General features: G+C 40.6%; 2 protein-coding genes across 6 annotated transcripts in view; one reads left to right on the top strand and one right to left on the bottom strand.

Moving 5' to 3' along the window:
* Positions 1–10,178, top strand: part of GPR148 (G protein-coupled receptor 148) — a 96,496-nt gene extending 86,318 nt beyond the window's left edge. The window contains exon 3 of the transcript XR_014548575.1: positions 9,548–10,178. The gene's annotated coding sequence lies outside the window, so the exon portion shown is untranslated. The remainder of the gene's footprint in view (positions 1–9,547) is intronic.
* Positions 504–16,448, bottom strand: KLHL6 (kelch like family member 6). Of its 5 annotated transcripts, XM_083615221.1 has the most exons (9): positions 16,154–16,319; positions 14,939–15,066; positions 13,533–13,961; positions 9,400–9,565; positions 5,938–6,387; positions 3,740–3,977; positions 3,100–3,302; positions 2,420–2,633; positions 504–1,164 (listed from the first exon to the last, which is right to left on the bottom strand). In XM_083615221.1, the coding sequence occupies exons 3-9, from the start codon at positions 13,793–13,795 to the stop codon at positions 863–865; spliced, it is 1,836 nt and encodes a 611-aa protein (XP_083471347.1). In that variant the 5' UTR covers positions 13,796–13,961; positions 14,939–15,066; positions 16,154–16,319; the 3' UTR covers positions 504–862. The 5 variants fall into 5 exon arrangements, 4 of the variants coding, with proteins under 4 accessions (XP_083471347.1, XP_083471348.1, XP_083471346.1 ...); XM_083615222.1 differs by lacking the exons at positions 14,939–15,066; positions 16,154–16,319 and adding an exon at positions 16,350–16,448; XM_083615220.1 differs by lacking the exon at positions 14,939–15,066.
* Positions 16,449–16,471: the final 23 nt, after the last annotated feature.

The raw sequence follows: 16,471 nt of genomic DNA on the forward strand, positions 1-16,471 counted from the left end.
TGGGAAGGACTCTTGGCTGAAACCCTGGAGAGCCACTGCCAGTCACTGCAGATAATACTATGTCTGACTCAGTTTAAGGCAAAGATGTATAATTAGATTATGAGAAATTAATAGCCATGCTTAGCTTATTCTTTAAAATCATAACATACAATTTTCCTGGAAATCATGTTGCAACATCAAGCATTTTTTTCCTTATTCAAGGGATTGTTTTGTACCTTTGTTCTTGGAAATTAAAGATTTGTTTAAAAATAGTGTATCAGCGCCACCTTCTGGGCCACAGATGGAACTTAGGGAAAAGAAATTCTGATTGTACCTGAATGCAAGGAAAGAGTAATCCAAAAGCAATGGATTAAATGAAGTACTTTGTTTTGTTTATAGAAAGAGAAAGGTGAGGAGGAAGGGTTTGGCAAATAAATGGAAGTTATACATTGCTTATGGCTTATGCCAACAATGATTGCAAATATTCAGGCTGCCTGCAACGTAACAAAAATGACTTCAGATCAGAGTATTTACTTTATTTATTTAAAACATTTCTATCCCACCTTTTGATGCAAGTAATAGAATTTTTTTCAAAAAATAAAATAATAATATCCAAAGTGGCACCTACAAAAATAAAAATAATAATAATAATTGCAACTCACAGAGCTCAGCATTGCTAATTATAGGGGGATCTCATATCGTTGAATGTCTCATTGGCTTACAAGTCACAGGCTATACGGCAGGAAACTGAGCAAAAATACATGTTTCTTGAAAAGCTGTGACAGCCTAGTGGTTTCATCCTGATCATCCTATATAAAAACCTGGGGGAATGAGGTATTTCATGACAACTTCTTCTTTCCTTCTCCTGAGTATCCCTGCAATGTCAGACTGAGACTGCTCCAGGCACTACCTTGCGGATGTATGTATAGGACTTCCGGAGAGTGACACTTCCGTGATGGGAGACTCCGCGAGGGAGGACACATTCTTCCGTCAGTTTCTGGGTCTCAGCATCCCAACACAGCACAGTAGCAATGACGTCGTTCTTCTCGTCTCGTCCTCCGGTGATGAACAGCTTGTTGTTGCAAGGAGCAATCCCACAACTTGCTCGTTCGTGGCTTAACTGGGTGGCCAGGCACCAGGTGTCTGTGAGTGGGCTGTAAGAATAGACTGCCCTCATAGCTCCACCTGAAACGGGAAGAGAGCAAAGGATTCCTTCTGGAAAATTTGTTTCTTTTGAAATACATTCTAGGCTTCAGGCCAAATTGTTAAGTGTCAGGTTTCCTCAACCCACAAGACAAAGAGAGGACAGGACACTTACAGTGGTACCTCGGGTTAAGAACTTAATTCATTCTGGAGGTCCGTTCTTAACCTGAAACTGTTCTTAACCTGAAGCACCGCTTTTGCTAATGGGGCCTCCTGTTGCCACTGTGCCGCTGCCGCACGATTTCTGTTCTCATCCTGAAGCAAAGTTCTTAACCCGAGGCACTATTTCTGGGTTAGCAGAGTCTGTAACCTGAAGTGTCTGTAACCTGAAACGTCTGTAACCCGAGGTACCACTGTATTTCGAAAAGACAGCCAGCCAAAGACTTTACTTCATCAACTAGCCTTCATCTACCGGGTGCCTTCCAGTTGGTTTGGACCACATTTTCCAGAAGCCCATGCGCACTGAGGCTGGTGGGAATTGTAGCCCAAGACATCTGAAAGCCACCAGGCTGGTTGTTCTCATCAATGGGAACTGTGAACCCCCACCACCACCACCATGGCACAGCATATCAGTATGAAACTTCAAAGAGGCACTGGGGATCTTGCATGGCATTTCAGCTTTCCGTTGAACTGGAAGCTGTCTCCTCACACTGGGGAGACTCTGCAAAGGAGACATGAAATGGAATCCTATGAATAGAAGTATTTTGCCTGCATAGCTTTTTTACTGCTACTGTAGCTGTGAAACAATGCACAATTATAAAGAAAGTAAATCTTTTTAAACTGACTTCCCCATTTGTTGCCTGATTCTTTGTCAAGTGGGTAGAAAGGGGAAGCCAGTTTACTTTTGGACTTGGTCAAACAAGATTTTATACCCTAATTCCTATGCTTTCAACCCACACATGTGGGCGCCCAGAGGGATAAATCACAATTAATACACCCTCTCCTACCAGTGCTGTAACTCTCCAACCGTTTGACTTCACCACCAAAGGTGCATTCTTCCATTGTCTCCCAAGACAGATGGATGCCAACCAGTCAGCCAAAACCATTAAAACCCATTCCACAATTTACACTTCTCTGTGTGCATGCACAACCCATTAAAAAATATCTCAACATGGAATTCAAAACTATCCCCATTCCGCCAAGTGGTGATTCACAATGCAGAGGGACCAGAGTTTGACTGCATTGCCTTCTCGTCCTTCAACTGGAATTCTAGAAAAAGTGTCCCAGCTGTACCTACCCACAACATAGATGTGATCATGGAAACTGGTGGCATTGACACATTTTGCCTCAACAGGCATGGGTGATTTTAAGCTCCAGTTGTTTGTTGCTGGGTCATAACATTGTGTTTTGTCCGTGGCCAGCTTCCCATTGGGTCCTCCTCCAATCACATAGAGCTTCTTCTTGTAACTGGCGGCCCCAAATGAACTGACGTTGACCATCAAAGGAGCTGCCTATAATAATGCAAAACAATAGAATTGAGGAACGTGCTGAAAATTCATCAGGTCTTCATGCGTCATGTATATTAATTCTCTTTTTTTAAAAAAAAAAGTAAAGAAGAGAGAAATGAGTTGGGGGCAAGTGACGAAGAGTGTATGACTGACACAGTTAAGATGCCCATGGAATTCAAAGGAACTTACTTACAGGTAAATGTCTAGAATTGCCACCTTTGTTTTGCATAATGTGCATCCATGTATGATGGTTGATTGGGTAAAAAGAAAATGCCATTCTAAATTTATCTTCTAGATAATCTTACATTTGCATTATAGATGCAGGAAATGCAAAAAACAAAAACAAAAAACCCCACACATTTTTGGTGTGAAAACACCATTTGTCTATTAACCAACATCTGAGAGTAGAAAGTCGTTATTTTAGTCTGTTTCCTGTTTCATCAATACCAAAAGCACATCTGTACTTTACCTCTGACCAACAGTTGTGAAAAGAATCATATGTCTCCACACTGTTGATTCTTTGTATACCATCGTAACCACCAATGACATACACCTTGCCACCCAAAACAGCCATTTTGTGTCTCCATCTTCCAACGTTCAAATATTCAATTTGGATCCATTTGTTGATGGATGAATTATATTTCCAAACTTCGTGTTGCGTTTCTTTCCCTCCTGTCATGAATGTAATATACCAAATTAGAACCAAACTTCCAGAATTTGTTCCTAGATTTTTGATTTCTAAATACATATAGCAATATTCTCCAAGAGCCAGCTCAATTCTTTTTTTAAAAAATGAGGGTAAAACTTCCACAACAAAAGCATTGTAGGATAACTGCAATTTGACCACAAACTTATAGTTTGGCAACAGTCCGACTCCTGAAAGAACTATGAACATTGTTACTTAAGCCTAATGTTTAATAGTCTCAGGTCATAGAATCATAGAACTGTAAAGTTGGAAGGGATCACAAGGATCATCTAGTCCAACCTCCTGCAATGCAGGAATCTTGTCCCATGTGGAGCTAAAACCCAGGACCCTGAGATTAAGAGTCTCGTGCTGTAACTATTTTTCCTCCCTCATTTATTTCCATGGGCATTATGATCTTCCTTACCCGATATGTAGACTTCATTTTTTAATGTGGCACAAGCAAACTCCACCCATTTTTTATTCTCACACTCGGCTTCTTGTTCCGTGTTGGGCAGTTTTGCCACTTCCAAACGACTGCGCCTCAAAGGATCAAGGCAGGTGACTTCAGCTACAAACTTTTCATCCTTTGTGCAGCCACCTATGATCATGAAGACCTCTGACTGGAATTCGTGCATTCTCGGCTTTGTTCTTTCAGAAATGATCTAAATGAAAGCAAAGAGCTGGAGAGATCTTTATCTTTTAACATTTTAACAAAAGCCCCCCTTCACTCCCAATAAATAATCCCCCTAGGAACATACCAAACTCCAGACATCTTCAAAAGTGTCTACCCACCTTCTGAATGCGCTGCTGTGCTAATTTTTTTTAAATGGATTAGAAAAACATCATACAATAAAACGCATATAACTGCAAGTTACCAAACTTATCCCGATCAGTGTACTGGTGTATACAATATATTGTAGTAGTAAACGTTTCACAGATTATTCCAAAAGATCTAGAAGGCATGATTTTAAGAGTTGTTTGCATGCATTTAATGTATGGTTGTTACCTATGTAAAAATATTCTTCTTAAGACACGCATGCCTAGCTCTATGAAATTCATGAAATAAATAGTCTAACATAAAAAAAAACCCTCCACCTTTTCCCCTAATGACTGAGCAAATTGTGGCCATACAGCTTCAATATTCTTGGATAACACTGACTATTTATACCAGAGATGGAGAAAATGTGACTCTCCAGCACCCACCAACCCTGACAATTGGCCATGTAGGCTGGAGCTGAAGTCCATCAAAGTCTAGAGGGCTGCTCCTGAATTAGACCCATTTCAATCTGAAATCAGGTCGGAATTGCCACTGAAATGGCCTTGATTGCCTCACCTTGTGCTGAGGGAGTAACAGGGGAAGTACAACCCTGTTAATTCTCCTGGACCTCTCGATGGCATTCATACTGACAGATGGAAGTTGGATAACCACCATTTTGATGGCTCTAGTGGAAGATCTTTTTCTGAAAGTTATGCTGGGAAACTATTGCTCTGCATCTCGCCTTGCTCTACCTATTCAATTTGTATCCCAACCTTCCTCCCAAAGGAGCCCAGGGTGGCTATGGTGTTCCACAGGTCTCCTCATCCTGTCCTCCCTGCTTTATAACTTCTATGTGATACTACTAGAGGAAAGTTATTCAAATATGTGCTGTGAAAAACCATTGATATGCTGATGCCACCCAATTCTATTTCTTCTTTGCTTATGAGGCCGTAGAAGACCTGAACTGGTGACTGAGGTCAGGAACCTGTGGCCCTCCAGAAGTTGTTGGACTTCAGCTCCCATCAGCACCGAACGACATGGCCAATGGTCAAGGATGATGGAGATTGTAGTCAGAACAACATCTGAAAGGCCACAGGTTCACCACTCCTAGTATAAGTTGTTACTAATACTAGATCAATAAAATTATCAGTATCAGCATAATATAAAACTAGTAATTATTTATTTACTTATTTACTTATATAGTACTATATAAGTACAAAGGGGTGTGAATTTCTCTTTATTTTTATGCAGACTTCTTTCTTGCTTGAAAGAATATTCAATATATACAGTCCAACTCACACCATAAAGCATCCTGAACTTAACTTTCCATGACAATAGCTTGTGAATCTGCATTACAAACTTTTGGCTTCTTCCTCTTTCCAAATATATACTGATAAGGTGTTCAAAGGGAAAGTATGGCAGCTGTCCAACTCCCATACATTGACACTCATACCCGAAAAATAGTCACAGGTGGGGGAATCTTGTATCACCTCCTCAAAATCTCATTTATTAGGGCAAAAGCTTTCATGGACTTTACCAGAAGCAGAAAGAACAGTGTATGTATGTTCATGGTTACGGGGGCAAAAGATGTAAGTAATTGAACCACTCTACTGTATATCTGTTAGTCTTTATGGTGCCACAAAACTATATGTTGTCTTTTCTGGACGAGATTAACATGGCTACCTTCTTGAAAATGTTACCATAGAGATGGATGTTAGGAAGTTAGCATTCCCAAAAGCCAGGATGGCACTGCCACAAGCAGGAACACAGCAGAAAGCTCATTGCAGAGTACCTATAGATAGTTCAAGCAGCTCATTGAATCACTAGTCTGAACTCTTTCTTAATACAATCAACATTTAACTCACCTCGTTCCCTGATAGATGGTACATTCTGGCTTCTTGAAGCAGAGGAAAGACATCAGGGCACTGTCGGATCAGTGGCTCAGCTTCTACAGTTTCTACAAAATACCAAGGGTCCAGAAGGGGTAGTCTGACACCCTCAAGGATGTAAGGAAGGAGAGGAAGTCTTTCTGCTATTTTGTAATGCACCCAGTTTATAACCATTTCAAACACTTGAGCTTCATCAGTGACACAGAGTTCATCACTCTTTAGCATACTATATAGGACATCCACAGGCAGTTCTAAGAACTCGTCGTAATTCAGTACTTGGGAAAAATTCTGGATAATATACCCCTTGACCTGCTGCTTCAATTTATCAAGTGAATGAGCATCAGCCAGTCTCAGAATCCCAACACAGTTTTCTGGATGAAGAGCTTCATTGAGAAAATTGGAGCAAGCTTCTACCATTCGCAAAAACTACAAGCAGAAAAGGAAGCACATTAAGATACTATGCAGATATGCCCTCCTGTTCTTGTTCGTTTATTTTACTGCTGTTAACAAATCTTAAGAATGTGAGGAAGCAATGTCCCTGATGTAAAATGTGCAAATGCCATGTTTAGTATGCATTGCTGGTGAAGGCAATTTGCCTCTGAATGCCAGTTTCTGGGAACCAAAAGCGGGGAGAGTGCTGTTGTACTCAGCTTGCAGTCTCCCCATAGGCATCTGATTGGTCACTGTGGGAACAGGATGCTGGACTAGATGGGCCTTTGGTCTGACCCAGCAAGGGGCTTCTTATGCTTCATTGAGCTTGATGCTGCTCATCTGTATAATAAACCTTCAAAATGCTGGGATGTGGTAAGTGGGGATTCCAGGGGAGGAAGGAATTCCGTGATGAGTGGGAAGATAAACAGTATCAGGTAGGCAAAACTGATATCACAGGGCCTATTTGCACAATCATTTGGAGAGTGTAAGAGCCTGTACAAAAGCTGAGGCTCCTTAAGTATCCAGACACCATCTTGACTGTGAGTCCTGGAAGACTTGCTCCTTGCATTGCTGGCCTTTTTCTACCTGGCCATATTGTTTAGGGAGTCTTGTTACTGTTATTGATATTATTTTTAGTATCTTTATTTTTAGATCTTATGATTTATATGCAGATTGTTCAATTTGGTTGTGTACTTTTTGATGTGCTTATAAGTTGTTGGCTGTGGTCTTATAAGTTGTTGGCTGTGGTCTAAACCACTGAGCCTAGGGCTTGTCGATTGGAAGGTGGGCAGTTCGAATCCCTGCAACAGGGAGAGCGGCCGTTGCTCGGTCCCTGCTCCTGCCAACCTAGCAGTTCGAAAGCATGTCAAAGTGCAGGTAGATAAATAGGTACCGCTCCAGCGGGAAGGTAAACGCCGTTTCTGTGCGCTGCTCTGGTTTGCCAGAAGCGGCTTAGTCATGCTGGCCACACGACCTGGAAGCTGTACGCCGGCTCCCTCGGCCAGTAAAGCGAGATGAGCGCCGCAACCCCAGAGTCGGCCATGACTGGACCTAACGGTCAGGGGTCCCTTTACCTTTATGTTTGTAATTTAAGTAAATATTTTTATGTTGTAAGCTGCCTTGAGCATGGTTTTAACTATGGAAAGGCAGCATACACATAAAATGATGGTGGTGGTATAAGAGGTTTTTGCATCAACATACCATGCACAGGGTCTGGATCAAATGTTGAAAGAGGGTGAAGGGCAGATCAGATTGACTGGGTGGGAATGGGTTTGAGATATTACTAGTTCTAACTGCACCCATCTCAGACTTCAGTTTACTGTGAATTTGTTTTCATTGTTACTCAGGAAAGAATGCTGCCTTTGGTTAACCCTGGATAACAAAGGAAACATGGGCCCTGGATAGCACACCTGGAACTCCCTTGAATCTTGCACTGCTCATAGACTGGGAGTGGCATGTAACATTATGCATACCAAAATCCCAGCTAAAATCTCAAGGAAAGGCTGAGCACTCAGGTGCTTCCAGATATCAATAGTTCAGCAGTTTTCTCCATAACTTTTAAAAAAATATGCACCTAACCTTAGAGTTGATGGAGTACAAAGTAGAGTATGACTTTTTTAAAAAAAGTAGTTAAAAGGAAAAGAGGGAAGTGAAATATCTGAAACACCATATTTAATGGTGATGGTGTATTTTAAAGAAGTGTTTACAGCAGAGTTTTGTGCTGAGAGCCATGTCCTGTTGACACATTTAGGCTACTTATCATAACAGACCTGGCCTATAAACCACTGGTTCCTGTTTTTTAAAGATACATGTGGGCAAACATTTAAAGACATGAAGCTCTCAAATCAAAATTAGATGTACTTATTCCATTTGATAAACTTCCCCTTTGTATCATATTTACAGCCAGCTTTATCTGCCACACATGGAGTGGGGCCAGGCAGGGCTGGAATGACAAGTTAATGGTATAAAAACTGGAAGGAATGCTGGTCCATTTAAAAATAATTCACGTGCTTCAGCACTTTTTATTATTGTTGTGATCAAGCTGAAAAATTAAAAAGCTTGCTCGCTACTTTGAGACATTTTAGGTACTCCTCATTATGCCAGTCCCATTAGAGTGGGGTAGGTGTAGGGATGAGCAAATTGGTCCATTATGGTTTCTGCTGCCTCTCACTGTGAAGGCAGAACACAGCCATCATGGTTAGTTAAGGGTAGGAGCAGCATTATCAACGTAGCAGAACCAGGGATGGACACAAGGACAGCACTCCAGTCCATCCTGTCATAGGCAAGCAGGCAGCCTTCCTGACAACTTTGGGGGTGGGGGTGGAACTGGGTACGCTTTCCATTATTAAGTTCGGAATAGAGTAGCTGCTTTGGAAGATGATAATCCAACTGGAGAACAGCTTTTACCAAAGGTGTCATGGGGTCTGAAGATGCTCAAACTCAGGACGAAAGGGAGAAATGTGCTAAGGGAAAGGCACGCTTGGCAAACCCTCACCATGATCAACTCCTGCCCGGAAACCAATGTCCCCATTGTGGAAGGACGTGTGGATCCAGAATTGGCCTCCACGGTCACTTACAGACTCACTGTTAAAACCGTGTTTATGGAAGACAATCTTACTCGGCTACGAGTGATCGCCAAAGAAGAAGAAGAAGGAGCTGGGTAAGGCAGGCAGGCAGAGCCAGCCCTTAAACAGCAAAAACCAGTTTAAGGCTGCAGTGCTTTGCACACTAAATTGGGAAATGATCTTGGACTTCTGAGTAAGCACGTTTTGATTCACACAGCATGCCTTGCTTGTGAACGTAGGCTCAACATTAGATCTAGTCATGAAATACAGCAGCCAATGAAATCCCAAAGCAAAATATTGTTTCATAGTAAAATTCAAGTTGCCCAAAGACTAATCCAACAGCTGTCAATTAGCCATTTTCACACTAAACAATGAGCTAAAACTAGTACTCACGTGAATTTGGTATGGTTTCTATGTGCTGTAAATATTTTACTTCACTAACCTGAAAAAGACTAGCGGCTTCCAGGACTTTCTGGACATTTTCCTTAGTGATCAGCACTTTGCTTGTGTAAGTGTAATCCAAAAGAATCTGCATTGTTTCAGCATCAACTCCCTTAATTACTATTTTTTCTTCATACTTTTCTTTCAAGTCATTGCAAAACATTGCCCTGAAGGGGAAAATACGTAATTTCTTGGAAGACCAGTCATTCTGAAATACACTCTGGAAACAAGCATAGTAATACAGTGGTACCTTGGGTTACATACGCTTTAGGTTACATACGGTGCAGGTTACAGACTCCGCTAACCCAGAAATATTACCTCAGGTTAAGAACTTTGCTTCAGGATGAGAACAGAAATCGTGCTCCAGCGGCGCAGCAGCAGCAGGAAGCCCCATTAGCTAAAGTGGTGCTTCAGGTTAAGAACAGTTTCAGGTTAAGAACGGACCTCCGGAACGAATTAAGTACTTAACCCGAGGTACCACTGTACTTCCCCAATCAATTCATATGTAATTTATTTTAAAGTATGTTTTTGCTATTTTTCTATTTTAAAATATTGAAAGTTGCTAACAATATATATCAGATCAGAGCAATAATAAAAAATTTAACTATAAAACCATAAGAGCAATCCTTTAAAACCACCAAACTGATCTATAAAACATATGGCAAGCTCAGTACACATTAAAATGCATCTTATACAGTAAGTCTGAACGTTATTATTAAAAGATTCTTGTTTTTAACACATGCTATTAATTTGTTTTTGATATTGTTTGTTTACATACCGCATTGGGCTATGTGCCTTATTATAATTCAGATTTGAAAAATTAAAATAAATAAATAAAATGCTGTGTCTAATCAGCTAATGAGTATGGAATAAATGTGTTTTTATTCCAAAAGCCAAGCAGAGGTGGAACTGTGTGGATCTCATGCTGGTGCCAGGACAAAGAAGAACCTCTTCTCAGTGCTCATCTGTCATACTTCAGATGGCAAGAAGACATAAATCAGAGTCTCACATATTGACCAGAGGAAAATTCACATGCGATGGCACAGTTCTCCTTCTAAGCCATTGGGGTTGTAAACATCAATACTTTGAATTGACACCAGGAACAAATTTGTAATCAATAAATATGGCATGATGCTGAAATAGATTATCTTTCCTTTGAGCCTCCATTAACACCTTAGCAGCTGTATTTTGTTTCTGATGAAGTTTCAGAGGCAGCCCCATATAGAGCATGTTATAGGAGGGACAGGTAGCCTGTGGCCCTCCAGATGTTGCTGAACCATCTCTGAGAGACGAGTGGCTAATAAATGTTTTAAAATAAATAAGTACAAGCACCAATACCGCTACACAGCCTCCCTAGGATCAAAAGATGGAAATGAAAGACAGGACAGCTGGGTATCTTCAGCATATTGATGACACCTCAACTGAAATGTATGGAGGGTGCCATCCAGTGGTTTCATGGGGATGTTAAACAGCACAAGGGACCAGATGAACCCATTCAGTACCCCATAAGCCAGGCTTCCTCAAACTCTGCCCTCCAGATGTTTTTGGCCTACAACTCCCGTGATCCCTAGCTAGCAGGACCAGTGGTCAGGGATGGGGGAACTGTAGTCTCAAAACATATGGAGGGCCAAGTTTGAGGAAGCCTGCCATAAGCCATTATTCAGGGTGGAGCAGCAGTTTCTCAGAATGTCCTCCTAGGAAGTCTTTCAGAAAGATGAGAATTTGAACCACAATATAGTCAGATAGTTCAGAAGGGTACCAGAGTAAATAGTATTGAAAACCACTGAGAGGACAAATCAATGGAAATACACTCCCTTGTCTATCTCACAGTGAACAAGGGAATGTCTGTCCCAAATCTGAGATGGAAGCCAATTTGAAAAGGATCTAAATGATCAGTCTCATCAAGAAATAATTGAGCCACCACATCTTGCCCTGATATAACCGTACAATAACTTTGTATGATATTAATTATTATTATTATTATTACTCCACCTAATACAGATAAGAGCTAAGGGTGAGGAACAGTGGCTTGTCTGGGGCTACCCAGTGAAGTTCAAGGCTGAGCTGAGATTTCAGCTGGAAACCTCCCAGTTTCTAATGTTATGTTCTTAATCACTCTGCTACATTAGGTCTACATATCTGTGTTTTAGCATTTCAGAATCCTAGAGTTATTGCCACTCTCTTGACATTTGTTTTCTCACATCTAACACTCAAATTTTGCTGTATCGAATAAGTGTGTGTTTCAAGGACCTCTTGGTCAATTGTCTGATTGGAATTGTTTTTTTCAGTGTAACTTGTTGGTTTAAAGCAGGGTATTATTAATCTTGCTTCCCTTCTTTGAAGATAGAAACATTTTGGCTTTTTCAGGGCTAAGCAGTCAGAAAGGAGCCCAGGTAAACTTCACACAGGCAACCCCTTTTCTGCATAAAGCTGAACCAAAGCTATTGTGCCTAGCTCTCAAGGAGAGGGATCGCTCTAAGCATGGCAGAGAAATTACGTTCCATCAAAAGAACATGTACATATTTTTGGCTTAATAAATCATCAGAAGTCCTCTCTCCCCAAAGATAAAAGGTTGTGCCAATCACATGGGATGGTCCATGGAATTATCTGGTGGAGAACGTTATGTGGTTTTCGAAATATCTGATGTAAATATGTGTTCTTATGGAATCGTTAACTATGAGTAGCTGAATGGCAAATACTCACCTGTCAGAAGACCAGTATAGTTAGCTACACCATTGTAAGATTAATTTACAGACTGAGCCTATCCACATTCACTTGGAACTCTTGCTGAATTAAATGATACTCCTCCCAAGCATGCACAGGACTGCAAGCTTAGTCATTTAATATTTCTGAGTATCGCTTCACCCCTTCCCCACAAACAGTAACCAAAAATGAGACATGAGACACCTCATATCCAAGATACCAGAAGCATTCTCTTATGCCAAAAGAAAGGCAAGATCTTGTGTCGAAATAATTTTGTTAGTTTTCTGTGACTATGCAAGGGGTAGTTTTCTGTAAATTGATAAAGTGGATAAAAGTGGATAAAGTCCTACGTTAGCTCCTTTAAAAAATGCATTATGATGAGTAGAAATACGGAGGCCAGCAATAAGTGCCTAAAATGGCCCCAATTACATTTGGAATTAAATACGCCAAACATTCTTCCCCCCCCCCTCCTTTTGTTCTACCAGCTATTATAAATGTCACACCTTGACCTGACTGAGTAACTTTTGGCACCAGAAGTTAATAATGTTTCTTTTACCATTTAAAAAAATATAATAAAATCTATCCCCATGTCACAATAATTCTCACTGACAGGGATTGATAAAAAAAATTCTTTTATTTTCCAGTGTAATTAGTAACATGATAGTGGAGTATTTTGTTTCTCACTATTCATTTGGCATATTTTCTCACGGTTTCCAGAAGGAACACCATTTTCTAGCATACGCTACATAAGGTGACCCCCCTGCTGGATTTCAGTGTCTTCCTTCCATGTGTTTTTCCCATTTCTCAAATTACTTTCTTAATTTTAGAACGCCGAGAAAAATAGGAAGCACACTCCTTTCCCCTCATTGATTGCTTTTGCCATATGTTGCCCTCCTCATGGAAACAGGTTTTTTGGGGAAAGGATCATTCAGCTTCCACACATTCAACTGCATTAATGATAACATAAAAAGGTAAAGGTAAAGGGACCCCTGACCATTAGGTCCAGTCGTGACCTACTACCTAAAACACCCAGGAGCCTGTGGAACAACGCTTTTTAATGGGCAGCTGTTGAATTAATATTTTATTTTATTATTACCAATACAACTATCTGGACATAGTTGGGATTGTTATGGAGGGGGGAAATGGGGAACTGTAATCGATTGCATGTCTGTTCCTATATTCAAAATTTTTCTATCACACATACCTAGCATTCTCAATTAATATTCTTGATGCTGTAATTCTCACCCTTCTTCTGACATGCCACCAAATATAGACATTTTGGAAGCTCATAGACTGTTGGGGTAGGTTTCAAATCAAGTGCTCGTGGAATGTCAATTTCCCATCTTACCTGCTTAACTATTTCTGGTTGCAATTGAACATCCAAATGAGAGGAGAGGGGAAAAAATACTTAATATTAAATATCTCCCTTACCTAAAATAATTGCTTGCCGCTGCTAGAACCACTCGGTGGCATGAGAATTTCATGTTGCCCACACACAGGGTAACGTCTGTGAGAGAGTTTTCCAGTCGGAGGTTCTCCAAGCCGTTCTGCAGCACCATGGATAGGCCTGTGTCATCAAACTTAACCCTTTCACTGATGGAGACCTCCACAAGCTCTCCCATGTTCCTGGAACACTCATTTTCCAAAGGCAACGGAGATTCCTCCTCCAAGTTCTTCTTCACTATGTCTCCCATGTTTTGATCAGCAGCAGCACATCATGCCATTGATACTTCAATCTAAGATGGTTCCTGAGCTTCAGACAAGTCATGCTGCAGAAGCAAGACGGATTTCCTGTTTGGGCCTCCCCACTTATCTACAGCTGTCACACATGCATAACAGGAAGCCTTGCACTTTCTCATCCTGTTAACACAAACAAAGTCAGTGGGGTTGTGTTGTTATTTTTTAATTCCACACATTTCCAAGCAGTTTTACTATACCTAAAGAAGACTTTAAGGTGCCTTTGAATATGGGATTATAACGCATGCCAAAGACCTCTAAAACTGTTCTGAAATCAGCATTCTGCTGCATAACATATATGTATATATCCATCCAGATATACTTGATGAGCATGATGGGAGACTTATGGGGTTATAATTTTAACAACCAGCATTTTGAAAGAATGCCTAGAGTAAAAATAAGATTTGCATGCATGCATTTATGTATTGTGTGGTAACAACTGGCAATTGTCTTGGCTTTGAGAGGTATTACTCGCCAGTTTGGAAGTATCAACAATATTGTTTTCTAGCTGCCTGCACTGACTATCTCTGTATCTGCACTTTATATATATTTTTACACACTATACACAGCTCAATGAGGATTTCAGTACAGAGATGGCCTGAATGAACCAAAGCTATGTTTGCCATTTTGGATAGCACTAAAAAAATAAATTTTAAAAGCTCCCAAATAACAACCTCCCTCTCATAAGTCAATGCTGAGATACATGGTATTATTAGTTAATTAAAATGCAATTTCTATGGATGCAGAGTTTCCCAAATATGACGCAACCGTGTTCTTAATGCAAAATGTGCGCAGTTATTACAACAAGCATACAATTTCACCTGACCACTTTCTATTAATAATAATAATAATAATAATAATAATAATAATAATAATAATAATAATATACCCCATCCATCTGGGCTAGGTCTTTAGAAGCATGACATGTATCAGATGCCAGCCATATCACAGACAGCATAATGGCAAGCATTATATGCATTATATTGATTAGCAGCAGCAGGAAAAAACAGATCTGCTAAGCTCTGTGCTGGAATGACTCCAATGGCTGAGTCACCTTTATGATGTCTTGGGAATGGAGGCTTCTGTGAGATAACACTTACTCTCTTCACTCTGGCCTTACAGTCTACTGCAGTTTATCACATAGATTCTCAGAATTGCATAGAAAGTTTCCATGCTTCAGTCTGACATCCAGAAATAGTTGGCACAGGTGTAGAAACTTTCCACATGACTGGAAGGATCAACATGATAAACAATGTTAACTTGCAGCCACCATGAATACAGTACAGTCACCATGCAGTAGTCTCTTGTCATAGGGAGAAAGCTGCCCTTGATTATATTTCAAGAGACTTAATCCATATGCTTCTTTTGTTTCCATTTTTTAAATTATATTTACCCTAGATCCCACCAACGCTTTGTCCCTTGTATTTCACTTGCTGTTTTAGGAGTAACTTTAGATGGCATTTTGTCACAGGACTATCAAGCCACACCTTTGGTAAACAGGACTGATAAAGGTCCCCTCCAAACTGTCAATATTTTGTGGGAGGGACTGAAGCACATACCAAAAAATTAGGTTTGTGCAATTAAAATGTGCAACAAAGCCTCTTTGTGGTTAGGAAAGTGACAGGGAAGTACATGCATGGAATGAATGAATGTACAGGAAGACACATATACAACCCACAAGCATATCAGAATGAATGTTCATTGTTGTATAACCTCCCCACCAACAAATCAGAACAAAGCATTAATAAAGATTGAGCATAGTCTAACCTCTGCATAAGCTTTTATGCAGGCAAATAAGAATAAATGCTCTCTAAACAAGTCATCTGGAGGAGCCACTCTTATTAGTAGCACTGGCTATAAAATTCTCCATAATTCAAATGGACCACACACACACACAAAGGTTAATTTGTGGTATAAACTACCACCTTGACTAGTAACAACTGCCACAATTTGGTATTGCCTATATGAATCAATTGGGCAAGTTTTTCTGGAAATGTTGAATAATGAATCCTGGGAACTGTCATTTACCCCTCACAGAGCTACAATTCCCAGCACCCTTAGCAAACTACAGTCCCTGGGATTCTTTGGAGTAAGTCATGTGCTTTTAATGTATGGTGCATACACAGGCTTTGTCTCCTGGACCATTTGTTCATATTCTTCTCTTTCACATTTTTTCTTTTGAAAGACTAAGTGTTACAGCCTGGTTCCATCCTAACTAACTGCTTCAGGGTGCAGGGTTATTCATACATTTGTCTACCCCCTTTCTCCCATGGCATCTCAGGAAGTTTACCCTTTTATTTGCATTTCTTGCCTACCTTTCCTTCAAGGCTCTCAGTGTGGTGTACATGGTTCTCCTTATTTTATCCTCACAACAACCCCGCGAGACAGATTAGGCTGAGACAGTGACTAAGGCCACCCAAGTGAGCTTTATGGATGACTGGGAATTTGAACCCTGGTCTCCCAGGTCCTAGCTAAGCAGTCTAAAACAAATTTACAAGAGCAAATGTAGACCTAGCACTGAAGGCAAGAAAGTGCTCAGCTCTGCCCCTCTGGTGCAACGCGGCATTGCATCGCAAACCGTGAACTACATCTCCCAAGAACGTTTGCAGCCGGCCCGCCTCTCATTGGCCGGC

This window comes from Podarcis filfolensis, assembly GCF_964270895.1.
Source record: "Podarcis filfolensis genome assembly, chromosome: 5".
Classification (NCBI taxonomy): domain Eukaryota; kingdom Metazoa; phylum Chordata; class Lepidosauria; order Squamata; family Lacertidae; genus Podarcis; species Podarcis filfolensis.

Excerpts from the sequence above, each read along its gene's own strand:
- KLHL6 (XM_083615222.1), bottom strand. The coding sequence starts at position 13,795 with ATGGGAGACATAGTGAAGAAGAACTTGGAGGAGGAATCTCCGTTGCCT. Across the intron at positions 6,388-9,399 it reads AAGCCGCTAGTCTTTTTCAG|TTTTTGCGAATGGTAGAAGC; the intron begins GTTAGTGAAGTA and ends TTCTGCTTGTAG. Across the intron at positions 3,978-5,937 it reads ACCATCTATCAGGGAACGAG|ATCATTTCTGAAAGAACAAA; the intron begins GTGAGTTAAATG and ends GCTTTCATTTAG.